Here is a 27,934-nt window from a genome sequence, read left to right as displayed (position 1 = left end):
TATTATAAAGCATTTGAAGGTGCATCACGTGAAAGAGCATGACGAAACTGCTCTCCCAAAACTTTATGAGAGAGTGAGGGAACACATTTCATATAAGCTGAAAGACGTGCAGGGAATCAGCTTTACTACTGACATTTGGACCTCTGACGTGTGCCCTTGTCTTTGCTGAGTCTGCATGCTGGGTGGACACAGTATCGCTGTCAACATTTCCCATCTTAAAGTGTGCCGCTGCAAGTTCCATGAGTAAGTTTTAAGGGAATTATTTATTCCTAGATTTATTTAAGTTGCTGTTGCACTATTGTTTTAAACTGTTCTGTTAAAAAAGTGGCTGCACTTTAGCAGTTTTTAAAGGAATTGTTATTTATTCCTAGATTTCTTTATTTGTTCTCTTTCAGTTATGACAGACTGTCAAAATAGAAAATAAAAGAATGTTGTATGCAAGGTTTTACCTGAACCAGACCATACAACAACGACAGCAATCATATCACATCCATACAGGGTTAGCGGTATATACAGCTGTTAAAAAAAAAAAAAAAACTGGCACTGGTATCGGATTGGTTCTCGGTATCAGCCGATACCTAAAGCCCAGGTATCGGAATCAGTATCAGGAAGGAAAAAATGGTATCAGAACATCTCTATTTTTATGCATCTGATAATAAAAGTACTACTAACAATACTGATGGTGAATGTTAATAACAACACTTAATTTGAGGTACCCTGTGGAGTTTTTTACGTCTGGTAGCACTTTTAAGGTATTTTATGAGAAGATTAAGATGATGCATTTTGGTGAGTAACACTGAATGTAAATATAACTTTTGTTTATCACTTCAGGTCTAATTCAAATGACAATCTGAAACATACTGATGGCTCTTTATTTGTTTCTTCATTTCAAAAACATGTTGTGTGTTTCTTACTACAACTGAGGCTGTGATGTTGCTGTGTAGCAGCTCGATCATTTCCCTTGCAGCCTTCACGCTCCAGCCTGGACTGTAGGGCAGCACGTCTTTCTCTTTGTTGACACTCGGAGCCTTGAAGCCGGCCACTTTGACCTTGAGCGCCCGTGACGGAAATCTCAGCAGCTCGGCCGGCATCTGACGCATCCTAACAGGAAGTGACAGAATATCAAAAACACAGCAATGTAACCAGAACACCTGTACATCAGCTACATTCAAGGGCTTTAATGGAACATGAATCCAAATAACAAGCTCTTAAACTCCAAGTATATTTATGCAAACACATATACTGAACTAAAGAGAGCAATTAACTTTTACTTTTACGTAGAATCATAAGGTCTCAAATAATCTCCAACAAGAAGTCATTCAAGAATCTTTTCACTGACCTGTGGAAGCTCATAATGAACACATGCTGTATACATGTATGTTTACTTCTTTTTATCATCTTATTGTATATATAAGTTTTCGTCACTTACAATGCTGTGTTGTCATGATAGAGATTTTCACTATCCTTAGATGATAATGGTTTTCTTAAGATCACAAATTACAACTTTAATCGATATTTTAATCCTAACAATGTACCAGTAACACAAATTCAGATGAGTATGTCACTAACTAACTGCTGGATGTGTAAATAAGCAACTCAATGGTCACTCAATGTTGCGTCACAACTTTTTTTTGCTGCATTTTTCACCACTAGCAGGACAAAGTTTTGATAAATATCCCAACATCTGATCTATGAATTAGCTTGATTTGTACATGAATTCATAGTTCACAGACTTTGAACAATGACTTGAACCACCATTTTTGGTTGAAGTGAAACTACTGGATGTATTGCCATACAATTAAAAACACTTTTTTGTTTATCCAATACTGTGTTTTATGACCTGCAACACTAATCACATTCCCATCAGCCTCAGCTGCACAGACTCTTACAGGCTGGGCACACTGGATGCCTGTGTACTGCGTGGCGGTTGTGTTACTGAGCTGCTGCTGCGGCTCACTCCTGCCTGCCCTACCCGTTTACATGGAGTTTGCCTTTGATAATTATCGATTAATATGATGACTTGATTTTCCTTTACCCCACTGAAAGAGCTAGAAAGCCGGAGGGGGAACAAGAGGGAGCGATGGGGAGAAAGTTAAAGTACAAGTGAAAGAAAGAGAGTACACAGGAAAGAAACTGCCCCTCACCTGTTGTGTGTATTCCCTTCATGTATAACATATTCTACACATACAGACATTAAAACTGTAGTGAACTGCTGGTATGATGTCCATATGACTGTCTACAGGTCGTTTTCAGGTCGATTTTTGCCGAGAACTGCAAATGTGATGCTGTAGAAACAGGTGAGACTTTGAATCTCGAGATCACCCGATGCAGCAGCCACACTTGACACGTGGGACAGACAGGACTTTTCAGCTCCGTAACAGTTTTTTTTTAGGTCTGTCCTTTGTTTACAATGATGTTGAGCAACATCTCAACTTTTTAATTGGAGTTTAAAGTTTTAGCGCAATAGTATTAAATTGAATCTATGTTTAGAGTAAAAACTATACGGAGGTCTAATGATGGGTTTCAAATGAAAGTAGTTTTAAAGCTTGGTGCAACATGTTAAAAGTTAAACCATGATTTGATCACTTTAAAATAAATCCTTGTTTGTGCAACTCAGTCCTAGTCTAGTTGTTGATTCAGTGTAGAGTTCACTCCTGTCTATTGCTTGAATAAATCTGAACTCCTGCAGTGTGCAGCTCATACTTGCTGGGGGGCAGAGTGTCGTCAGAGCCAAAGTCGACATGTTGGACCAGGATCATGACGGGCTCCATGCTGGTGAACTTGATCAGCTTGGCCCGGTAGTACTGCCCATCACTGTACTCTGCCAGACACGGACCGCCTGGAAACCACAAGCATAATAGTGATTCACAGCAACACATACACAATAGTACATGACCTATACCCCTTTCACACCAGCCAAAAACCCATCAACACCTGCTAACGTCTGGCTTTTGTGTGCAATGTGAGAGTGTATTATCTGGATCACTCCTAGGTAAATTAACCCTGCAGTGGTCACAGGCTCAGCTCAGCTGTGATTTGAAAACAACACCCGGGTGAACACGCTTCAGGCATGATGCTATGATGTGTCGAAGTTAAGGCTGCTGGCCTGTTAGTATCATTCCATCCATCTCTGTCAAGCAGCAGTAGAACATCGTTCAGTCTGTGCTGAGTTTGAAAGACACTGAAGTTAAAGATATTTAAAAGTAACTGTTGTTAGTGGCTTCTGTGTGGTCTGATCAGACAGAAGAGATGCCTCACTCCTCCGCAACTTCAGTTATCAGCTCTGGAGAAAACGATGCATTTAATTCAGAATATTATTGATTAAGACTTTTTCAAACAAGTTCAAGTTTTTTGCTTTCTAATGTTCCCTGTTTTTCCAGCACGTTTGTGATGACAAACTTGCATATACATGCTAATTTCAGCGTACAAGTGGTATTAATGTCGAGATGACTGCAGAGAAAAGAGGGTAAGTTTATGCACATCATTTAAAGGTGCAACACCACTGGAACATTTGATAAAGAGCTTAACACCTGTGCATTGACAGTACACAAATTAAATACCTGCCAATGTTTCAATCACAATTGATTCTTCAGCGATCCAGCTGGTATAAGAACAATTAAATATGTGTGTACATGAAGACCAGCTTATGATAACATGATGTAAACAAAGTCTTTTTTAAAGCCCAGTCTGTGGCTAGAAACACAGGCAGTGAACACAGTGAAATGTTACCATGAGGGAAGTTGGTGAGTTGTGGCAGACTGTTGATGTTTGCATTTATTCTGGTGAGAGCCTCAGCCAGAGTCTCTCCATCAACCTCCACCTCAGCTGTTCCCTCCAGAGACCACAGGAAGAGCTGCAGGACAGACATACAGGATGATCTGTATTATCAGCTTAAACATCAGTTTAGCTTCGTTTAGTAAGAGTTAATAACTGAAAAAAACTGAAACTGAAAAAATAATGAATAATGAAAATACTTGTACCTCTCTGTTGTAGGCCTTTTAAAACAGTCCCGTCATCAGTAGTGACTTGGTTAGTTCATTGATGCTACTATACATTTACACCAGAATTCTTTTATACATAATATTATGTGTGTGCTCAGTAGCTACCTCGTTAGGGGTCAACAGGTGCTTGACTCTGACTTGAAACTGCTGTCCCTTCTGTGGTAGGTTTGGGGCGATAAAGGACCCCAGCATCGGCTCCTCTGGGCCCCTCAGACCCTGGTGACACATCAGTCTTACATTTACTTACCCGGCAATGTCTGCTAAAGAAAGACTCACAACTTGAAATGCTTCACAAGTGATTTTTGGCCATCATAGGGGCAGACACCAACGTTTTACACTACCTACCACCTCAAATATCAGGGTCTCCAAATACCACCATTATGAGCTGCGAGCATTCATGCTATTGCTGTCGTACACTTCAGTTTAGAAAGTGCTGCCTTAAATATTCTCCTCATTGTCCTTTACTTCTTTCCCTGATGCTTTCTGTTTGGAGCCACGTCTGTAGTGGTTTTGAACCTTTCATTTTACCTCTGTGTACTATCTTGCCATCACAGCTTGAGTTCAGCTTGTAATATCATGGATGACATATGTGTGGGCAAAGTGCTTAAACACAGCTAGGTAGCAGTCTGTAGCAAAAATATTACAGGACAAAATGTATATTAATTACATTACTGTTCAAGTATTGTAATTCAAAATTCTGTAATTTTAAGTAAAAATCTGTGATTCCTCCGTGTACCACTAGAGGGAGGGAACAGACCAGCAGTGGTACTCATTCCACAGTTTGAGAATAGTGGCACTAAGACAAACACAGCTTAATTTCCCACATGTTAAAGGAAAAGTTGTTTGCAAACACTTGCCTACTTAGATATGCAGCAGACATAAAGTAACATGAGCACCTAATTTCTTTGTTTTGAACAGATCTTTCAGCTGTGGTTTGGTCTCCAACTCCTGAGAAATATATCTGAGTCTTAAGCTGCTTAATGTTCCACTTTCCTCACCAACTACTTGCTTACTTCAGCTCTCTTAACGTTTGGTAAATATTCAGCCTCTCTGAGCCTGTTTTCGGAGAAGGTTGCTTACTTTTCTGTGTGTGGGGAGGTAATTTATGTCACATATACTCAAAACCTGCCATGTTGGGTGTTCTTAGTTTCCTCAGAACTGCTCCCATCGTTGTTTTCAAAATAAATTACCTCAGTGTCAATGTCCCAATCATCCAGGAAGGCAGGGGACATCACTGAGTGTCCCTGCTGAGAGACATAGATATTCCTTAGTTAATTATGACAGACGAGCCTCATCTTGGGAAACAGAAACCAACACAAATCAAAACTCAGACCTTCTGTGCTGAGACAGACCGGTCAATGGAGGCATGTTCGTAGTGAAACAGGATCCTGCTAACACTCAGCCCATCCAGGAAGAGTTCAACCGTGAGGGGTCCCCTTGGGTCAGTCGGCAGCTCCTACCACACACATATGCACACTTATAGCCAATATCTCCAGATTCACAGCAGTGAATGTGTAAAACGAGAATTTATGTATATATTCAAGTGTAATTTACCATGACTTGTATGTTGACACAGCGGTTCAGCAAAATCTCCCTCAGCAAAACCACCGCATCCCCCTGCCACTTACCACCAACCTGAAGAGACGAACATATGACCAAAGAGAAATCAGCTTCCTCATTCAATCAAATGTTTACAATTAGAACAATCTTCTGTAGCTACGTGGCTTAATATCAGACACTTAGTCACAAGTCGGTTTACCAGTGGGTTTTACATGTTGAAGCCACGAACCTATATGTACCACTTCCCAAAGCATACAGCAAATCTGAGCTTTTGTAATATTTTGCAGAATTGTTTAAATTTGCAACATGAAATGTTAAGCTGGTACATTCATTTTAAAAGGGATATTCTGGTATCTTTTTTACTTGAGCCCAATGATTACATATTTTGATGTATAGGGGGAATGGAGGGAAAAAGGGAAAGTACATTTATTTATTTTTTTGACAATTTTCATGGTTGTTGCTGATTCTGATCATATAAATAATTATGGATTTTAATTTCAATGCCTTAAAATTGGTCATACAATAAAACAAAAAGTTATAATATAAACATTCTGTTAGATCTATATTTAGAAAATATTAAATATGTTTTAGAGATTCCGTTCCATGCACTGAAGACGGCGCTCTGAAAAGCGCTCGTAGGCATACACACACAGATTCTTACAGGGTTGAGGCCGTGCAGCTGGCAGGGTATACAGAGCTGAGGAACATCTTCACACAGCAGCTTGGGGTACACATGGACCACTGGGATGTTCTCCACCAGGCCATAGTCCACATATTGTACCTGGTAACACGTACACAAAAGATGATCAAATATGCCAGAGATAGAACTGCCCCATCAAACTTTACCCCAGAGTCGACTTGCATTTTTTCAGTCAAATCACTGTATTTTTTTTTTATTGCAACATTGTACAAAGAGAAATGCAAGAGCAACAGCATGGCAGGCTTTAAATGTATATAAGACAAGTCTCAAAACCGTAAACCGTACTGAAAACCTGAGACAGGAGGAGAGAAAGGTCATGAAAACGGAGGGCAGTGGTCTTGAGTGTGCAGGCTGTTCTGTTGTCAGCTACAGTGCTGAATGTCAGCGAAGTTGGCTAAACTGCTTTTGAACAAGACCCTGGCACAACCTCTCTTACTGCCGTCCAGTGTGATTGAGTGTTGGGCTGACAGTGCTGTCAGCAGCAGCTCCATGGCATGCTAGGCTTGTAGAACTTGACAGTGACAAGGACACTCGCTTTTTATTTTCTTTCACTCTGGACATCCTCAGTATATCAACAGTAATAATGCTGAGTATTTATAAAGTGGATTTGTAATGGTTTGAAGTGCTGACTCCGAGTCTATTATTTATTGATATGTATAATATAGGATAAACTTTATCTTAAAAGGTCCAGTGTGATGGAGTTTCTGGAGATAAAGGGGTAGAAATGGATTATAATAATCAGAATTATGCTTTCATTAGCGTATAATCAACTGAAAATAAGAACTGTTGAACTCTTTTGTATCTACAGAGGGGGTCGGTACTCTTTCACGAAGTCTGCTATGTTGCACTGGGTTTCTAAAGCAGACCAGAATGAACAAACCAAACACTGACTCTAAAGAGGGCCTTTCACGTTTTTATTGGCCAACGTGAGCTAAGTGCTGTTTAGTTGGTTGCGATCTGAAACCACACCGTTTTATTCCATTAAATCCTACACAAAATCCTCCACCCACTGCCAGCCACAACTCTCTTGGTTTCACCTCCTTTGCTGTCTGAAAAAGGCCATTTTCTCTAAAGATGAAACAAATATAAATTTGTCTGTGGTGTTTTATTGTCACTGGTTGTAAATATACTTTTAATGATACATGACAAGTCTTTAAAATAACAAAGTGTGTGTGTCTACTGACCTTAACATGTCCTCCCTGCACCTCCAGCAGCTGTCCTCGATACCATAACATATCAGACCCGATGACGGCACAGCCCAGGACCGACTTCCAGGTGTAAGGCTTCTGTCTGGGCAATGTCTTCATGCTCTGATTAATCCACTCCCTAAGCTGCTCCAGCTGACAGTCTGGCAGACACCAAACACATACGAACAGAACAATTATTTTTTTAAATCCTCCTTTCATCTGCAATTTCCTCTCCGATTGAAACATCTGAGTCAACATAATAGAAAAGACAGTGTGATTTCAGAGCAGATACAAAGCTTTTGTCCCTGATTTGCCATTTTTAATTCTGTCTGTTTAATACATTTGCAGTCCAAATGAATAAAGCAAAAGAGTTGTGAAGATTCATTAATATCTCATTCTCTCAAGAGAATGTCAGCTTTTGTCATGACTAAGAAATACCATAGACTTTAACCTCTTGTTGTTGCTTTTGTTTTACACACAAAGGTACAGTAGTTGTTCACTGCTCCTCATGTTTTATATTAGTTTTTTAACAGGACTGTAAGATGGACAGATTATGTTCCGAGTCAAATTTCTAAAATAAAGATTAGAATAGAGAAGTTTGTAGTATTAAAATAAATGAGTTAATGTCAGCATTAGCTCAGTGACGATGCGCTCTCATGTGCACCTGCATTCTGTGTTCTGATGTAAATGAGTCCGTCCTCTCCGATGGCAGAAACACTTAACTGGATGTGGCCGAGGCATGGCAGCTCTGGGGGTTGGTACAACTGAGTCTTCACCTGTACAAACACACATACACAAACGCACACACACACGACCAATAATATATTTATGTTTACTTTATGTTGTTGGTTATATTCAGAACATATTCTAGTCACGGTGTCCCTTGAATGCCCATCTTCACAAGTCAAGGCAGTCCAAGTTTATTCCAATATTACCTTTCAAGAACTATGCACTCAGTGTGCTTTACATATGACATAAAAAGCATTAGGAAAAGACACAAGGCTTGATTTAAAAGAAATGACAGTTGGAGCGGACCTCAATTTTTCTAGGAGGGCTTCGCCTGTGTTGGAGAAAGGTCTGCATTCATTTGCACAGTGCTTCTGCAAAATATGGTTGGTGTGAACCTGTTTTGGTAGAACATATGCAAGTGGGGAGGCAAAAGAATATGAAACAACTGTTGGCTTGTTTAGGTTTGTTCCGTATGTGACCAGGTTAGGGTAGCTTTCCAATTTCAGTGTGTAGGTTGCTTGCGCTGAGGTTATTGTTTTCCCAAAGAGACAGGAATTTAGAAAACACTAACATGCAGACAGCAGAAGGAGAGGCGAATGCCAGCTGAAATAGTCTGCAGGACTTAATAACCAGTCTACAACCGGGCATACTAAGTGGTGTATAAAAACTGAATTCTGCTTCTCCATGTTAAGTTACTGTATGTCTCTGGAGACAGTAAGCAGACCTGCTCCAGATGACCTTAGAGGTCTAAACAGTTCAGAAGGTATATTAGTATTTGTGAAGTGAACATTCAAATTGTCTTTAGAACTCAACAAAATGCCAAAACAGTATTACATTGTCACCAAGTTAGCTTCAGTGGCTGATTCTTGTATTTATGTTGAATCCAGGTGGATCAAAATGGTTTCTTGCCCAGACTGTGGTCATTTGTATTCTCACCATTTCAGCAGACATAATGGTGCGGGGGGTTGGTTTTGGAGGGTTGGTAGGGGAGACGAGGGGGGTCAGGGATGGGAAAGGAACCACAGAAGTGGTTTTTTTGTCGGCATCAGAAACATCAGTTTGTGCCTCGCTCACTGGAGACTGTGCATCAGCTTCTTTGGGTTTTTCAGCGACAACTTCTCTGCAAGTAGGCAAAAACACACATAATTAAGGAAAAAATGGCATTGGATTAAACTAAAGAAATTACTGAAGACATTAGCAAAAATAGCCCAATTGAAGATTATAATGACAATCAAAAGTAAAGAATAAGATATTGTTGCATCAGTTGCATTCTGGGGTCTGGTAATGCTTACAAGAAAGAGAGATAGCTAGAAAGAAATTTACTGAGACCTGTAAATCATAATAATCACACACATACTTCCATGCATACACAGACCTTGGTTTTCTTTCTCTGAGGGCGAGGCCCTCGCTGACCAGAAAGTCTGCAATACTGACAAACTTTCCCATCTTGTTGGAGCAGAACAGTATGACCGGAACTGGACGCTCATCTGTCAACTCCTAGACAACAAGAAAGGAGAGGAAGATACAAACTAAAAGTAGGTCGTTACAGCAACAAAGAAATTTCGAGGAAGGTGCAGAGCAAAAACTGAGTGAAGCAGAGTGAAATATCTCCGGAGCCCCTAAAAGGACATGGGGGGAAAAAAAACAAACTTAAACGTTTCTCGTGAGCACGAGAAAGTCACTATTTATTCATTTCAGTGTGATTATGGTGAACTTGGACTGCATCATGATCAGGACTCACAATGAGGATATGAAGTGTAACGATTGTGTTAGAGCTGCGCCGTGTGCACCTGGCAGCACAGTGTGTCTCTCCACTGCGCTCCAGGACAGGGAATGTGATGATGGCACAGCGCTCAATGGGGAAATATTGATTTAAGATGTGTGTTGGCTGATATTTTTACAGCTGAAAGGTGTTTATGGAATAATTATTACACTTCACTATAAACTCAAAACTCGTATTTGAGTTTATAGTGAAGTGTAATAATCCTGATCCAATGGAGACAGCGCAGTCTCCACCGCACACTCTGCCTTCTCCAGTCATCTCATCTGGATCATTGTCACCACCTGCGAATATGGATTGTAAGATTTAAAAAGGCCTGTAAATAAAGTCAGTGACAGCTCTAACACAATCGTTACACTCCATATCCTCACTGTGAGTCCTGATCATGATGCAGTCCGAGTTCACTGTAACTACACTTCAATGAATAAATAGTGACTTTGACGTGCTCACCAGAAAAGTATCTCATGCTCATGAGAAAAGTATCTTGTGTGCACGAGAAACGTTTAAGGTCCCCCCCCCCCCCATGTCCCTTTAGGGGCTCCGTAATTATCTAACCAGTAATACAAAAAAAAATCTACAGCATCTCTGAAGTCATTAAGATAAAGCAATTATTCATCTTTATAAATTAATGTATGTAGACATAGAAAACTTCAGCAAAGGTCAAAGGAGAAATAACTTGGAGCACGAGGAAAGGAAAGGAAATGAAAGAAAAACCTTGATGGTCACAACAGCTGATGCTCCGGTCAGATAGAAGGAGAATATATCGCAGGCTGTAGCCGTCCAGGTGGAACGGCCTCCTGCTGGCCTGAAAGAGAGAACAGAGAGTGAGAAGGAAGTCAAGGTGAGATAAGTGAACCATGAAAGAGTCCCCCTAAACAAAATACAAAAATTATACAGCAGCTGCTGTAGGAAAGCAGTTGCAGACTCATACACTGTATGACACTCTGCCTCACTGAGCGAGATTAGTATGAATTCTCAGCAGCATTTATTTAGCAAAACAATCTAAAGTATATTATATATACTCAAGGTACACTGGTTGAGATGTGATTTTTCTCCCCAGATGGGAGCTCTGCTTTGTCACTTAAGTCCAGACTTTGAACCACATATCTGAAGCATCCCTCTTAACAGTTTCAATACAATACAGTACGTCTGTGGGAAGCTGCCTCAATGCTGGATTTTGTGTGATTGCATAGCTATAAATATGGCTGCCTTCATACATTCACTCAGTAGTTTCACAGTTCCAGTTTCAGAGCGCTCAAAGCATCCTCTATCAAGGATATTTTTGGTCATAATTAAAATTCAAAGTAAAATAAATACAAAAGGTGAATCAAGTGGGTGACAAAAGAATATTCTGCTCATTTTCGCACATGAGTGTGTGTGTGTCTGTGTGTGTGTGTTTGTGTGACCTGATGTCAGTAAGAGTGCACTCGAGTGCAAAAGAGCCCATCAAGGAGGATTGCAGCGGCCGCAAGTTGCTGACATGGAGCTTCACTGTGTTGCCATGGTCACAGAGCATCACCTGGTACCAGCCAGCAGAGAGACCGGGAGACAGTTACTATTATCAATTTTAAACAAGCTTCAAGCTATAATACTGTTTAATGATTGCCTTTTAGTAATGTCATTTACACCACTATGGAACATTACTGTAAATATTCTAAGCTTATTATCATTAAACAATGACACAAATACCAAACCCTGACTTATTGGCTCAAAATGTCCTATGTTGGAGTAAAAGGGCTGTTAAAAGATTTGAATAGAAGACAAAATCTACTTGCATGCTGCTCTCTTTTAAACACATTTTTATACCTCTGCAATGTTGCTGGATGTGACGTCAGAGCTGATCTGTCCTCTCTCCCAAACCCCGTTAATGTGAGCAGCACAGTACATGTCCGCCTTCCACACCAGATCTTGGGGCTCCATCAGTGCACACTCCTGCTTCACCCTTTCACACATCCTGAAAAACACAGCAAGACATAATCATATAAATAACACTATACAATAGTCTTGCAACATCACATGACTAATAAAAACAGCCCAGAATATGAGCTGGTAACAGTGTTTCACACTTTCTGAAAAGAAACTTAAGAGGTGGATGCATCAACAGACTTTGGACCTGCAGAGATTTGGTCTCGGGGGATGAAAATCTGGGCAGGTCCAAACTCAAATAAAAGGATGACATTTGTATAAACAGGAAAGTGAAAATTATCATATTTGTGAAATTGAATCTGCACATAAAATATTAATATTATGTGAATATGGAGTATCTTGTATCTTGTGAGTATCCAAAATTACACATAAATCGCTGTACACATTTGAAAATGTTATCTCTCCCCATAGTGTCCGAGGTGGACTAATTACTTTTTCTTTTCCTACTAGCAATGCATAAATATAAAAAGAGAGAAACAGTAAATCTTTTTTTATATAAGAAGCTGGGACCAGCAAACGTTTTTGCTTAATAATCTTCCTTTAATTAACTAATTGATAGGCAATATTGTTGATTAATAGACAAGTTGACTGACAAAAACTTGGAAGGGACTGTATTTCTGAAAGTAGTATTCATAGTAAACACTAGGTATTCTACAGAACAGTACAGACAAATCTGGCCATTGACTAGCTGAAGAAAGGACTTTAAAGGACTTTTAAAGCGTGGTTTTGCTGCTGACCTTTTGAACTGAGAGTCGTTCTGGGTGAACTGGACATAGAAGCTGCTTGGTGAGTTGACGTGGCTGACTTTGACTTTCAGGTCTTTGAGTTTGGCAGGGAGCTTCAGCAAAGGCTGAATCTCCAGCGGCTCCTCCTTCTGTTCTCCACTGACTTTTTGGTTTGCAGCATCACCACCCTCCAGGGCCAAACCAAGCTCGAGTGGAGCGTCCCATACGTCAGAATCTTTTCCAGTGAATGTGGCATCCTTGGACTTGAGTCTGCAGGAAGGCAGGAGAGAATGGGAGGAGATAGGGTAGTAAGAGGAAAAAGAGGTGAAATGGAAATAGCACAAAAAAAGAAGTGGAGTGACAGCAAGAGGTGGAGGAAAAGAGTTTAAGAATAAAGATGTCAGTATGATACAATAAAGAACACAAGGGGAAAGATGAACTGAGAAAAACTAAAGGGAAAGTCGGCATGACAGATTACATTACCAATCAGATATACAAAGGGAACACTTTTATCACACATCAGATGCTGATGAACATATTACTCAAGTTGAAAATCTTTACTGATGTATATTGTATAATTTGTTGAGAGCAAAATGATGTAACAACGGTCAATGGAAACCAAAGTCATCAACCCATTGAGGGATGGATTCAAAATCTCACCGAAAATCAAGTAAAAAATTTAAATCACAGGCTGATCCAACATCCAACAACTCAATGTGACTCAGTAGTGTGTATGCCCCCCTACAAGCCTGTATGCACTCCCGACAACGTCTGGGCATGCTCCTAATGAGTCAGCGGATGGTGTCCTGGGGGATCTCCTCCCAGACCTGGATCAGGAGCACCAGGAGCAACCCAGGGCCCACTGTACCAGCGTAAGGTGTGACAGTCGCTCTGAGGATTTCATCCCAGTACCTTACAGCATTCAGGGTACCGTTGGCTATGACATGGAGGTCTGTGCGACCCTCCAAGGATATGCCTACCCAGACCTCACCTCATTGACCCACTGCCAAAGCGGTCATGCTGGATGATGTTACTGGCAGCATAACTTTCACCATGGCCTTTCCAGACTCTGTCACGCCTGTCACTTGTGCTTAGTGTGACACTGCTCTCGTCTGTGAAGAGAACAGGGCACCAATAGCGGACCTGCCAATTCTGGTGTTCTCTTACGAATGCCAATCGAGCTGCAAGGGGCTGGGCTGTGAGCACAGGTCCCATCAGAGGACGTCAGGCCCTCATTGATGCCCCTCTAAGGTTCTGTCCAGCTCTCCTTGTGTAACGGTCAGTCTCCTGGTATCTCCTCTATGCTCTTGAGACTTTGCTTGGACCTTCTTGCGACTGCATGTATGGATGTGCCATCCTGGAGGAGTTTGACTACCTGTGCAACCTGACTGAGCTGCAGGTACGGCTCATGCTACCAGTAGTGACAAATACACTAGAACACAAAGCTAGAGGAATATCAATCAGGAAGGATAAGGAGAGAGCAATTGTCTGTGGCCACCACATGCAAAATCATTTCCCTTTTTGGGGGTTGTCTTGCTTTTGCCTCTCTATTGCACCTGTTGTCATTTTCATTTGCACCAAAGCAGGTGAAATTGATTCAAAATCACTTGTGCTTCCTAAATGGAGAGATTGATATCCCTGAAGTTTTACTTACTTGGTGTTACACTGTGACGATTAAGTGTTCCCTTCATTTTTTTGAGCAGTATTATTTTCAGTCTCACCCCTCTTTGAAGCGAACCAGCTCCTCTTTAACCAGCAGGTCAGCTATGTTGGCAACTGGCCCGTTCAGGCTGCTCTCAAACAGCCTGATTGGCAGAGGGTCAGTTTTGCGTACTTTTCCTAGAAGGGTATAGAGGAAAGGAAATGGCGACAAAGACACAGTCCACAACATACGATTTTGGTGGCAAGTAAGTGTTCTTATTTTCTTGTTTAGTTATTTTTTTTAAATTAAACAAATGATTTCAAACACCTATGCACATACCTGTAGCCACAATAGTGACGAGTTTCTGGTCAGCCAGACTGATGAATCTGTTGATGCAGGCATCACTCCACGTCTCTCCTTCGAGTGGGACCACATCTGACAAACAGCAGTGCATTGCCTAGACAGCAGAAGAGACACTTCCTGTTGACTTAACTCAGAGCTCTTCAAGAGTGTACAATGTAGAATGTGCATACAATGTATTTACCAGGAAGGAAAATATTTTAGTTTAAAAAATGCAATGAGGAAGCAGTACAGGAACTAATCTTGTCCAATTTTAATACCACTGAAATGCTATCGTAAGCGAACAGCCTAATTGTTGCATAGCCAGTTATGTTTACATTGCAAAAGTTAAAAAGTTCTCACCATGGAAGGAAGAGCAAAGAACTCATCCTTAATCTTCCTCAAGTCGCTGACTGACAAAATGTCCTTATTGCCAAAGTCCACATAACGCACCTCAACTTTTCTGCCCCCTGGGTGACCTGCGCACGCACACACACACACACACGCACGCACACACAAACACAAACACAGACACACCAGGGCGACAGTGGCAGTCATCCACAACAATTAAATGATGGTCTCTGTAACAAAACTGTTCAATATATAGTGTGCAAATGAGTTTTTTTGTCAATTGATGTAACTGAAGGATTTCTGAAAAATTCTATGAAATCTAATAAAGGTGTAAAGTATGTAATTTGCAAACAAAGAAATATTTTCACAATAACCTGCCAAGGGTGAAAACCCACAACATTGTTGACAACTGCCCATACGATTATTTGCACCCAAACAGCTGAGTTGAAAATGCTTAAACTTCTCCGGGATATGTGCAAACTTTCTCAAATTTCCTGGGACGTAATGACTCAGCATCATAAACATGCAAAGATAAGAGGAAAAGGAGAGAGACTGGAGGGAAACGACAGAAGGAGTCAGAGAGTCTGGTGAGTACTGAGTCTTTTCAGAGGCTGAGCTTAACACAAGCACATACACACTCCCACACAAATTGTATGAATCAACGATTGATTCTCAACCGAATTGGACACCCAAAAATCAAAATCGAATCAAATCTTGAGATTGCCAAAGATTCACACCCCTAATACACACCACTCTGACTTCCGACATATATGCAAGGCACACAGGTCCCGGAGCAGGGTTGTTAAACAGCTGAACCAGGCCCTGTCCAGTGAACATTCTGATAAAACTTGAACTGGATTTAGATTGTATCACTATTATGTTACACATTTGCAATACCCACCTGTAAAACAGAAATTTATTCAAACTGTGACATGCACATACAGACAGCCTCACCTATGACCTGAGCTCTGTACCACAACTTGTCATTATAGCGGGCAACATAGGCCTGTCCTATCACAGGGCAGAAGACGCTGAGGTCATCTCCCCCAGCCACTGTTGCATTGTAACAATCCTGCAGCTTGGCTGAGAGCAACACGGACTCCATGTTTTCAACCTGGTGGAGGGAAAAGTTGATAGAAATTGAAGAAATTAATAATTGTAAAAAAAAAAAAAAAGAAGAAGAAAAAAAGTTGGATTTTATTTCTTGGATCACTTTTAAGTGCTCCTTTTTAAACTATCCTATTTGTTTTCCTAAGTACACAAGTTTTTTTCCCCCTCTTGTTAATCTAAATAACATCTCTGGCATCATTCTTCCTCTTTGTATGGCTCTTTACTCATGTGGTATTTGTGTTGTGCTGTTCCCCTTTAGCTTGTCCGAGTCTCCCCCAGAATATCCCCATGGCAGCTGCACCCCACCAAGTCGCAGGAAGCTCCCCACCCAACATAAACAGGATCAGCCATTTTGAGCAAATTGTACATATATATGTATGTATGTATGTGTGTATATATGTATGTATGTATTTGTGTGTGTGTGTGTGTGTGTGTATTTATATGCATATTTAGTACCAGCTGGATGTAGAAGTCCGCAGGATTGTTGATGTGGGACACCACAGCATTGAGCTCTGTGTTCATCTTGGGATAGACAGGAGGGTAGTACAGCAGGGGCTTCCTGCCCAACGTCACTGGAGAATAAAACCTTTTTTGGAAGAGCACAGCCAATGTTAGGCCACTTCAGTTATGGGGCTCAAGATTCAGAAAGCTAGAATTGGATTTTGAATCCATTTAATTACAAAATACCAATTTGCTTATCAGAATTTTTCCTGGTTACTTGAACATGCACGTGTACCTGGCCACTTCAATGAAAACAAGGTACTCTCTGACAGAGATGGGCACATCACTGGACTGGTCCATGGGGGCTTTCCTCAAGTCCACCATCAAAAAGTCTCTGTCCTGACCCAAAGGCAGCATCTCCACTGCTGCAGAGCCAACCATATTGTGGAATTCAACCTGTGCCTCTTCACTCCAGCCCTTTGTCTGAACACACACACACACGCACACGCATGCACGCACACACGCACGCAGTGTGACAAAAACAAATAAATAAGAAAACACTGCACCTTAAAAAATAAAACAATAAAACATTGATAGTTCATCTGTTGTCCAAACATTGTAGGCAGAATATTGTGTATACTGCAGTAAATGTTTGATTTACTGGCTACCATTTTTATTCAGCAGGGCAGGGCTAGACCTTCTGTTCTACTCATTTGTTCACTCAAAAGGTTGTGTTTTCTTTGAAATCCATCATATACAGCACACATGCTAATTTTGTGTTTATAAGTTTGAGGACCACCATATGATATGATTTTATATCCCTCATAAGAGAAGGAAAATGTGATTATTTAGGCAAAACTGATACTACAGTATATGTATTTAAAACTCAGTGGCCTTACCAGTTCGTAGGGGACGAGGTCCTTGAGTGAACATCTGATGGCCTGAGGAGCAAAGTGACCCAGCTCCACATTTATCTCCTCATTGACCTTCCTCAGGTGGTTGTTGACAGCCTTCAGTGAAGACTCGGTGCTCCTCTCCTCACTGGAAAAAGGTGTCAGAAGAGTTGAGGATGTACTACAGTAACCATGTACAATATTCTAATGAATAACTGAAATAATGCTTCACATTCGAAACATCCAAAATTGGTCCGTTAAGCATTTGTAACACACAAACAAACTGTATATGTATCAAAATACATTGATGTAATAATGTCTTTACCCTGCTGAGATGCTGCAGATGCTGAGATGTTTTGTTGATATACAGTATTTTAAAATTTTCAAGAAAAGTTTACATTGTTCAGTCATTCAGTACAGACAGTGAAAAAACCTTACTCTGGATGATTGGCCAGAATATATTTCAATCTGTGGGAAACACTGAGATTGAGACTGTCCGTTTATGTGTGTACCTTTGTATGGTGATAGTTTTGGTGAGGCCGTAGTCGAGGAAGAAGACTCGGATACTGGCCAGCTGGTAGACCCAGCAGGATTTTACAGCCTCCACACATTCATTCTGCAGGACTTCAACCACATTGGCCCTGCACCACAGTACCTCTTTCCACTTAACAAAGATCATGGAGCCTAAAGTGGAGAGCAGAAACAGAGGCTAAATCAACTGTCACTCTTAGAAAAACACAATTGGAGAGAAAACAAGGGAGTGGAATAACGTTATCTGTTAATGTATTATCACTAGAAGGAAATAAAATATTTTTGTCATGAATAAATAGATCATTACAATCATTAAAATATTTTTTATTAAGTGCGAACTGACCAACTATTTAATATATCATCAGGTGCAGCACTAATGACCTTTATGTCTAATTTGTTCAACATTAATATGTCAAAAACATTTCCTTCAACCTTTAACAAAGACATCAACAGTACCTTCCATGGCTACGTGGAATAGGCTTTAATCAAAACCAAAAACTAAAATTATCCTTATTTCTTCACACACCGGTCTCCACTGTGTCATTGGAAGTGAAGTGACAATTATCCCTGCAGCAGAGGTAGTTGATCCTCTTTGATAGGATCTCGTGTTCCCTCTTCTCTGCCACATAGCGGACGAAGAAGTGACTTGGATTCACAATGTGGGTTACCACTACCCACTGGATGACTACTACAGATGAGCAAGGAGAGAGAAAGAGAGGGAGGAGAAAGGTGATAGTATAGGGGTAATATGAATAAAGAGAGAGAAAAGAGAAGATAAGGATGAGAAAATAGGAAAATTGGATTGCATGGGAGAGAGGTAGGATGGCAGAGAAGATCAAATGAAAGAAAGGAAATAAAGGAGTGAGGAAGCAGGAGGTAAGAATTTGGTGAGATTTCCAGGTTGGATGAGAGACAAATGGATGATGGGAGGAAGATGTACAGGAGAAGAAAAAAGTTAAGTAAGTTAAGTATGTATTTTCTGTAGGTTCATGTTAGATGTTTTGCCACCACAGAGGAAACTAATTCTTCACTAGCTGAAGGTCTCTACAGTAAATCCGCACCAGACAGATTAACTTGTCTAGCTGTCAAGACAAACTGTCACAAACTGTCATGTGACAAGATTTGAAGCTAAAAACTTTGAGATGGTAAAAATGACTTACAAAGTTCAGCTCGTTATGTGCACTGCATTTTATAAACTAGAACTTAACTGATAAGATTACTTCATTTTTGGAATCCTATTTCACACATTTTATTTCAAGGTGACAACAAATATAAAAGATATCCAAGTCAGCGTATCTGCTCCAGTTGATTATCAATGTCAATTACTGTACCTCTCCTTACCATTTCTCTTATTGTCATACAGACTTCTCCTTCTCCTCTGGATTCTCCACGTATCATTAGCCAGCTCAGGGCCAGTGGGTGGGAGAGCTGCAGAAAGATACAAAATATTTAACTGATTATTAGATCTGACATTATTTAAGTGAACAGCAACTCGAGAGAAAGCCACACACACCGTGCTCTCTTCGTCTTTCGTCGAACAGCTCCTCAATAATTACGTCTGGAGTTCCGAGATCTGAGGCTGAGCTGTGGCAAGCAAGGTTAGACCTGTGGCGAGGTCTTGGGCTTGGAGAGGAGCCCCGGGATGACAAACCAGGGCTCTCCTGGTCCTGTTTATGTGGGGTGGGGAGCTTCCTGCGACTTGGTGGGGTGCAGCTGCCATGCCTACCCTCTGAACGTTGCCAGGGGGATATTCTGGGGAAGTTGCCTGGCTGGTGGCCTTTAGGGGGAGACTCGGACAAGCTACAGGGGAACAGCACAACACAGATACCACATGAGTGAAGAGCCATACAAAGAGGAAGAATGTAATTTGACATATTTACACATAATGCTGCGCGTAAGATTTGAGTCTGTTGAGTTTTTTATTTCATGTGCCAGAATCAAAGAGATAGAGCCTCTTGGCAGTTTTCATCCTCAGCCAAAATCAAACAAAACAACATACTGAAAGATATGGAAGAACTCACCACTTTGGGTAGCTTTGTTCCATCTTCAGGGACAGTGACAGACCCTGATTCAGACTTTCTGAGTGGAAAACACAGCTAGAAAACAAACATAGCCATACCCAAATTCAAAATCAAAGGTAATAGTCAGAGTCTGCAACCAATGTTGGGCAGGCTCCAATGCTTCATGCATCTACATCTTATTCTGAACACAATGGGTACTACCTACAGTGGCTGTTGCATCAGAGAAACTATTCTTAACACTTCTATATAGTATAGGGGTGGGTAAAAAAAATCAATTCATATAAGAATCAAGATAATAGCATGCACATGCTAGAGCTATCTTGAAGATCATCTAAAATAAAAGCAACAAGCATTTCTTTTATTTAATGACTGGATAATTAGGCCACGTTTATGAACATTTTTTATGTCTTCACAAGATGCTATGACGTAACATTAAGGAGCAGAGCCACGGTCAGCAGTTCAGCTGTGTTTCATATTGTGTTGTAGCAGATTAAGGACCCTAATTAATGGTTTAGCACACAGTAAACTGGACTATAAGAAAATAGTGCCCCCTTTTCTATTCATTTAATCGATAATCAATTTTGAATCAAAATCATTTTGGATCGACAATCGATTTTCAATGGTATTGGACACCCAAAAAACAAAATTGAATATAATCATGAGCTTGTAAAAGATTCACACCCCTTATAAAGTATATTGTTCTTTATTATTGACTTATTGTTGTTCATTTGTGTTGTGCACATACCGTTGTTTTTACCACAAAGGTAAAATAACAGTGGTCAGAACAGAGCACAAGGTCTAACACAGAATCCTGACAAAAAGCAATACAACTATACAACAAACATCAGGCTAAAAGTGACAAACCTCATTCCAGAATTCAAAGTGGTGCATTTTGTATCAAAGGACTGGGTATCCACAGGATCCTGCAATGTATCCAGAACCTGACACACACACACACACACACGCACACACACACACACACGCGCACACACACACACACACACACACACACACACACACACACACACACGCACACACACACACAGAGAGAGGGGAATGGGGAAATTGTTGGAATCAAGTGTGCAAGATGCTACCAGAGTTTACTAGCATTTACTTAGTGGTAGTTCAATAGCAAGACATCATCCCAAAGATGAACTGAAATCCTCCCCGGGACGCCTCTGGGATGAAAGACATTTTGGTATTTATGTGTAAATATTGCTTAGCAAACTACAAACTGAACCAAGCTTTACGAAAGTTAAAGAGTCTTGCATAGCCAGTCTATCTAACTAAGCGGTAGTTGCTATAACTGGCTGGCTACTCAGCCTGAAACCTGTGATAAATATGACGCATTAACATCTGAAACGGTGCAGTAAACTTACTATAGTTTTTTCCTGATAATGCCACATTGTGAACAAATCTGAATTTAAATCCACAGGAGGGAAGTAGTTAGCTGTGTTTGCCAGCAAACAGTGGGCACCAGAATCCTGCAGTGTGTTTGACTAAGGGAGCTAACAGCTAACAGAGCTAATGGAGCTAATAGAGTTTAACAGCTGAACCCAGTCGAACTGAGAGTTTCTCTTCCGAGGACCATTAAGCCTTAAACAGTGAATAGCAGTTTAATGTGACAACACAGCAAGTCTGCAGTAATTACATTTACTAAAATAATTCATCCGAGTACAGTTTTGGATGTAACGTTTGGATTTTTACACTCAGTTTACACTCCAGGACAGTTAAAATTATTTTTGGGGAAAATGGTAAAAGAATTAAGTTTGGAGCCCTGGCCCTACGCAGTATGTGACCGTGCATTGTATGCTCACTAGGAAGTATCTTGTGTGCTGTGAAGTACATGTAGGTATAGGCATAATATTTCATACCTTATCGAGGGTGCAGTACTGCCCCAGAACGGGGACACGGCGGACTTCTCTGGCCATCTGCATTGCAATGTTCAGGGACTTTATCCTCTCCTGGACACAACACACCTGCATTTGACTGTTGGAAAATCGTGCCTCCAGTTTGGTCAGCTGATTAAACTGTACATCTCTCCTGTTGAGAAAAAAATGACAGGCATCATGATAGATGTCACTTTAAAGACTATCTTCAAAAAAAAAACCTTACAACAATCCTGATACTAGTCTCTGATTTTGATGAGGATAAAATAATCTCAAGAGAAAATGGACCTGTGTGCAATCGCAGGTGAACAAGGCATCTCAATATACTGCTTTTACTAACTTCAGTCAATGTATTTTGACAGTTTTATGTCCATACCACTTTTCAACAGCATGTAAAGCTTTGTCCGTAGCTTTCATGACCTCCATCTCCAGCCGAGCTCTCTCTCTCTTCACCTGTTCTGCCAGACCAGTTGTCAGAGTCTGCACAGATGAAAAACAGACATGAATCACAATCACAAAACAGTTTTATGATTTTTTCTTTAGTTTCTTTCTGATGTGTAAAAAAAAAAAAAAAAATTCTGTTAGGAAATAAATAATGTCTACAATCATCTTTCACCTCATGGATGTGTTCCAGCTGGGCAAGATTTTCTGCAGCCTGGGCCAACGCCTCGTCTACAGTCCGCTCAATCTTCTCGATATCAGCTGGCTGAATAAAACATAACCAGAAATTAAACCAGTTTAATCTGAATAATTTAGGTCGCGGTACACCCTCCCTTCCAGTTTCCAGGGCAGATTACAAATTTATGTCATCATGCGGACACTCAAAGTATAATTAGCATTTTAGTAGAAGTCTTAACCCTGATCAGATATTCTGCAACACAAATGCACCTCATTTAGCCATGTTTTTTATCAATTCAGAGAGTATCCTTACAACATTTTCCCAAGCCTCAACTTCTTGCTACTCTAGGGAACCCAAGATATCCCAGGAAAGCCAGGATATATAAAACTTTCAGGGTGCATAGGTTCTGCCCCATGGGTGGCTTTGCAATGTCTATGTCCGCAATATCTCAAAAGGAAGTTTCTCTAGAGACATGTCCATCACATCAGCAGGCTACTTTTAATATTTTATTAGACCTATCTGCACTTATTTTTTCTCAATAGGTAAGGTCACACATGTATCACAGTAGCTATACATATTACTGTCACACCAGCAGCTTCTTCTCTGCTGCAGATGCAGATTTATCAGCTTCCCTTTGATCCTTTGTCACCCAGTTTACCAGGACTTTTTCAACTTTATTCAGGTCCTTTGTTTTCCTTTGTAATGGTTGCGTCTTAAAATGTAGCAAAGTGTAATAATTATACATAATTTTAACATAACATAATTATACTTTTTCTAATATTTTGGGCCTTACTTAGCCTACTTTACCGTAACATTAGAGCATTTTCTAACATAGCATGTGCTAATTGAAGTGATTGTTACAAGATAATCACACAATCTTTGCTATTCACCTGCAAGTCTAGACACTCAGCGACGGCTGAGTAGTTAGTCTGAGAATAGGAGATTAGAAAACATATATATATTTAACCCATATAGGCACAGACAGATAGTCAGGTCCTCCTAGATATATGGTAGGTGTTTGCAGTATGCTGCTGATTAAAACTAGTGTGAGTGAAATCTGTTTAGGAACCAATAAGCAGAATCAAAATTTTAATTTCTTAATGATTCCTTTGGGGTCTGAATTCTGGAGCCCATTCTTGATGCTCAACCCTACTGACATGTAGAGCTGAAAGGATTCCTCAAGCAACTCAATTACTAAAAAACAGAGGCAAATGATTTCCAAGGCATGTTTTAACTCTTTTAGATCACACTGCAGAGACAGATATAAGTGCAATTTAGCAATCAAAAAGTAGATTTTTCAAAAAAGGAAAACTACTAGTTGTTTTTTTGAGAGACCTGTCTTACTTTTCTTTTGTATATTACTATTGCTGTTAAATAAAGCAAAAGTAATTTAATGAGAAACAATTGCTGAGTGCAATGTTTCTTATCCAATTACTCGCTGGAATAATAGGTTTGAATACTAAAAAAAATCGATAGCTGCAGCCCTACTGACATGATGACTTTTATTCCTCACCTCTAACCCAAACATACCTGCTCCATATCCGCGGTATTGGCGCTCCTGTCTGTAGAAGTTGGTAATTTGTTCCTTTTGCGATTCTTGGTTTTCTCTGTCCGGAGGCTTCAGGAAATACCACATCAAAGTTATTATCAATGTAACCACCCATTCTCTTTAAATATCCACAATACAATCTGAATACTCAAAAAGGAGGCTAAAGTTGTTCAAAAGATTTGTTAAACTACACGTATCTGTAGTGTGCTTCAGCTTAACATTCAGAACTGCATTTTACCTTTTCATCTTGTTCATTTTAGCAGTGTAGGTGAGGCCAATGATTCTGCTGTCCTCCCGCAGCCCATACACACCACCTTTAGGAATGGTTGACTCAACCTGCAGAGAGTGGGCTTGTTTGTTCACTGACATCCTCCCACTTGAACATTTGCAGCCTTGAACTTGATACCAATCACAAATCTGATAGGCAACGCAAGATTAAACAAATGGCCAACCACAGCAATCAGATAACCCAGATTATAATTAAGCCTATGATATGTTGCAATGTTTAACATTTAGAGACATTTACGTTCAAAGACCTTTTTTTTTTTTTTTTTTTTTTAATTCTACAGGTTTGTTTCCACTTCCTTCTCTTTCCACTTGTCCTCTCTGCTATGTTGCTCCCTTTGTTATTACTGGTGCAGATGTCACTAAAAATGTAAATTTTAATATTATTGCAATAAGGTTCATGTAGCGCAATAACTTAATCTTAGATTATTAACTTAATCTCTATATATTTAATGATGTTGCATAGTCTAGTTGATGTAGTGTATTTACTGTAGCACTGTTATGTTGGTAAAGACCCATTTCAGTAATTAGCCCATTCAGACATTCAGCCCCTCAAAGCAGTCAACTTAAAGGATACATTGCACATGCAGCATTTCTAGTCTCATTGTGATCTATTCCTACTGCAGTCACACAGCTGGATAAAATGCCATGCAGCAAGAGGCTGCTTACATTAACACTGAACACTGAGGACAAAGCTGATAACTGGGCCATGATAAGTTATGAAGTGAAAATGTGTGATTTACTTGCTTCACCTATTTACCAGTTTTTATTCACATACAATGTTTAAATCATCAATCAAATAAATCACAATGGATATCATCCAGGAACCTATTAAACTTTGATCAATAAGTCAGTTCTTCCACACTCTAGTTACAAGAGTAAGATCACTGGTAATTGTACCTCACACTCTGGACATGTAATGACACTGTCACACTGAATGGACATCAGGCAAGATGTGCAGTAGATGTGACCACATGAGAGCACACGAGGGAGGTTGCCGTCAACTTCATCCTCCTCTGAAAAAGAAAGAAAAGACAAACACAATAGACAAGCAGGAAGAATGCAGTGTCAGTGCAAATGAGAAAAGAGGATATCATCTACACTTCTGTTATCATAGTGAATTGTCACTGCATATCTCCATTTAATTTAAAAGCAAACTTCAATCCTACATTAAGGGTTCCTGCACAGATAAAGTGGTTGACTCTGTCATCTGCTCTCGACTCAACTGCTAGATGATTTAATTAGAATGTAAAGATTTGCTGCCATTTTGTCAAAGATGGTATATAACTTGTTCAATAAAAAAATGGTGTAGTCATTCAAGCTAACTATTCACAAATAATTAATAGCAGGGATGAGTATCTGTTCAACCAACTAAATTATCTATATCTATACCTGAAATTGATAGGGGTAAATCTAAAATATTTATCATCTATTAGAAAATTATGGAGTTGACCTTTAAATGTTTTTGATCACAGGAAAGACAACTATTTGCAGAACAAGATTTTTATGAACTTGAATGAATAAACTTCAGTCAGCTTCCCAATAAGGACTTTATTTTCATTAATCCACGTTATGTCATTTGCAATTGCTAAAGCAATTCATTGTTAAACGTATAGTAATTAACTTCTGCAGCTAAGGGGATCTCTATCGATACAAACCAAAAGATGCTGTCAATCTCAAAAATTAATTGTCTCTATCCTTTCCCTACCATACAAAGGTTTTCTGAAATAAGTTCTCATGAGGGAAACCGGAAGGGGCGTGACTTCAGCTCCTATAGGAATGAACGGGGAGATTTGATATAAGGTCCTTGCATGAGAGGCACATTTACCTTGTGGATTTCTCTGGTTTGAACATTATTGGAAACATTTGGAAATGTACATACACAACTCAACAACATAGAGCCTATAACAAAGGTCTGCTCGTTATAGACATTTTAATGCAGAATTGCTATATATCATATCTTTAATTGTTTTGTGTTTTTGCAGAGTTTACACGTTAATTACATGTTATAAGAATAATACAAATGCTGATTTATTAAATGTAGTATCAATAAAAAAAATATAATTGTGTTGGGTTGACAGCAACTAAGATAAAAACTTAGAGTATGTCGAAATACATGCATCTTATATAAACATTTAACTGGTATTATTAACCACTTTAAAGTTCAGCAATAATAGTAATATTCCTGTCAGCAATGCCAGCAGACGTAAAGGGCAAAGCAGGCAGGGTTGCACGGTTCACGGTAATGACCCGGTCCGTCAATTAACGAAACTTTTGAGACACTAGCTTTAGTTCTGCTTTATAATTCTGTGAGGTCAATCATTTGAATCAGTGCTTTAACATCCAATTTGTTGTTGCACTGGACCTGAATGTGGTTACCCGAATATTTATTAGCGAAACATTCCTCTATGGGCCGACATTTTGAGACGCCTTGGATCAGTGCCATTGACTTAGATAGGTAAGCTAACTTTGATTTAAGGTCACTACCACATCCTAGAACTAATGACAAACCCCGTGAACCCTTAAAAATGATTCATTTATATGATTAGCTAGTCGCTTTAGTCTTGAGTTTCGATAATAATACACTTTTTAAGACTCTAAAGGACCAGAGAAGACGTTAAATCCGTGAACTTTAGGTCAACATGGCCGCTTTCGCTTGCTAGCAAGACGGCGAACTTCGTTTAGCTAAAGATGACTTAATTTATACTACAACACGGTGTAACTGAGCTTTTAATCGCAAGGAAAGGGATTTGAATATCCTACCAGGCAGAGTGAATGGGTCTCCACATAATTTGCAAAGCACAGCGCTGGAGTTTTCGCCTCTTTCCATCATTAATGTCTTAATGAAAATGTTTTTTTCGTGTCACACGCGAAGGTGAGGTGGCTTGTCCTTGTCACGTGACTACGAAGGTGCGTTCAAGGCCCGAGGACAGGAGTCATTTAGTAATTGAGAATAATATGTTGTGTTGATAGCTGTTTACTCTGTGTTCATGTGTTTTTCCTTATTTCATCGGGTAATAGTCGCCCTGTAGAAAGACTTGTAGCTTTCCAGAACCAATACAAACTTTACAAAAACTCACAAATACAAAAACAACTGAAAAACTAATAATGACACCCCCTTTTAATTAAATAATTAACAGTTCAAAATACATTCAATAGAACTCGTGTGAAGCATGACAGTGAAGGGTTGAGCTCATCCAGGGAACTACAACAATAATAGACTATATCATTAGGTTATACTTAATATCTTGTTACAGTTTTAAGTATCCACCAACATCCAGAGATATCAGTAAGCTAGTAGTATTCCTATATAAATGATCAAATCATTTAAGAATAAAATTAGAAGCAGGTAGGCTAAACATTACTGAATGCATTTTTTTTTTAAAAGTAAAAGTTGTAAAAATATTTACTATCCATAGAATTGATCTAAAATAAAAATAAATTAAATAAAAAACTACCAGACCCTCATACTGAACAAAGTTTACATTTGTTTTATTGTACTGAGGGTTGTACAATGTTTACCATGTTAAATTATGTAACAATAATAATGACAATAATAATAATAACAGCAACAACAAGAATAATGATATTAATAATAACTTATTTATATAGCACTTTTCGAAAAGACAAGTTACAAAGTGCTATACAAAGACATA

The 27,934-nt window shown here is 39.6% G+C and overlaps 1 protein-coding gene across 3 annotated transcripts in view; it reads right to left on the bottom strand.

Moving 5' to 3' along the window:
• rnf17 (ring finger protein 17) overlaps window positions 1-27,163 on the bottom strand; it is a 30,048-nt gene extending 2,885 nt beyond the window's left edge. For 2 of the 3 annotated variants that reach the window (XM_084362693.1, XM_084362694.1), the window contains exons 1-36: window positions 27,042-27,163; window positions 25,179-25,294; window positions 24,232-24,329; window positions 23,975-24,062; window positions 22,442-22,531; window positions 22,202-22,305; window positions 21,811-21,979; window positions 20,801-20,877; window positions 19,937-20,011; window positions 19,429-19,715; window positions 19,257-19,343; window positions 18,442-18,603; window positions 17,897-18,068; window positions 17,391-17,532; window positions 16,787-16,974; window positions 16,507-16,636; window positions 15,895-16,054; window positions 14,953-15,068; window positions 14,590-14,707; window positions 14,330-14,447; window positions 12,621-12,878; window positions 11,764-11,911; window positions 11,364-11,476; window positions 10,672-10,762; window positions 9,553-9,674; window positions 9,114-9,297; window positions 8,113-8,224; window positions 7,446-7,609; window positions 6,223-6,342; window positions 5,556-5,636; window positions 5,335-5,457; window positions 5,192-5,248; window positions 4,107-4,217; window positions 3,730-3,853; window positions 2,704-2,839; window positions 915-1,101 (exon numbers count right to left, since the gene is read on the bottom strand). In XM_084362693.1, the coding sequence (XP_084218819.1) occupies window positions 915-1,101; window positions 2,704-2,839; window positions 3,730-3,853; window positions 4,107-4,217; window positions 5,192-5,248; window positions 5,335-5,457; window positions 5,556-5,636; window positions 6,223-6,342; window positions 7,446-7,609; window positions 8,113-8,224; window positions 9,114-9,297; window positions 9,553-9,674; window positions 10,672-10,762; window positions 11,364-11,476; window positions 11,764-11,911; window positions 12,621-12,878; window positions 14,330-14,447; window positions 14,590-14,707; window positions 14,953-15,068; window positions 15,895-16,054; window positions 16,507-16,636; window positions 16,787-16,974; window positions 17,391-17,532; window positions 17,897-18,068; window positions 18,442-18,603; window positions 19,257-19,343; window positions 19,429-19,715; window positions 19,937-20,011; window positions 20,801-20,877; window positions 21,811-21,979; window positions 22,202-22,305; window positions 22,442-22,531; window positions 23,975-24,062; window positions 24,232-24,329; window positions 25,179-25,294; window positions 27,042-27,111 (4,698 nt within the window). In that variant the 5' untranslated portion in view covers window positions 27,112-27,163. The remainder of the gene's footprint in view (window positions 1-914; window positions 1,102-2,703; window positions 2,840-3,729; window positions 3,854-4,106; window positions 4,218-5,191; window positions 5,249-5,334; window positions 5,458-5,555; window positions 5,637-6,222; window positions 6,343-7,445; window positions 7,610-8,112; window positions 8,225-9,113; window positions 9,298-9,552; window positions 9,675-10,671; window positions 10,763-11,363; window positions 11,477-11,763; window positions 11,912-12,620; window positions 12,879-14,329; window positions 14,448-14,589; window positions 14,708-14,952; window positions 15,069-15,894; window positions 16,055-16,506; window positions 16,637-16,786; window positions 16,975-17,390; window positions 17,533-17,896; window positions 18,069-18,441; window positions 18,604-19,256; window positions 19,344-19,428; window positions 19,716-19,936; window positions 20,012-20,800; window positions 20,878-21,810; window positions 21,980-22,201; window positions 22,306-22,441; window positions 22,532-23,974; window positions 24,063-24,231; window positions 24,330-25,178; window positions 25,295-27,041) is intronic. The other variant, XM_084362695.1, reaches the window with a different exon arrangement.
• Window positions 27,164-27,934: the final 771 nt, after the last annotated feature.

This window comes from Pagrus pagrus (genome assembly GCF_965226575.1).
Source record: "Pagrus pagrus genome assembly, chromosome: 9".
Lineage (NCBI taxonomy): Eukaryota > Metazoa > Chordata > Actinopteri > Spariformes > Sparidae > Pagrus > Pagrus pagrus.
This window is presented reverse-complemented; position numbering and strand designations above follow the sequence as displayed.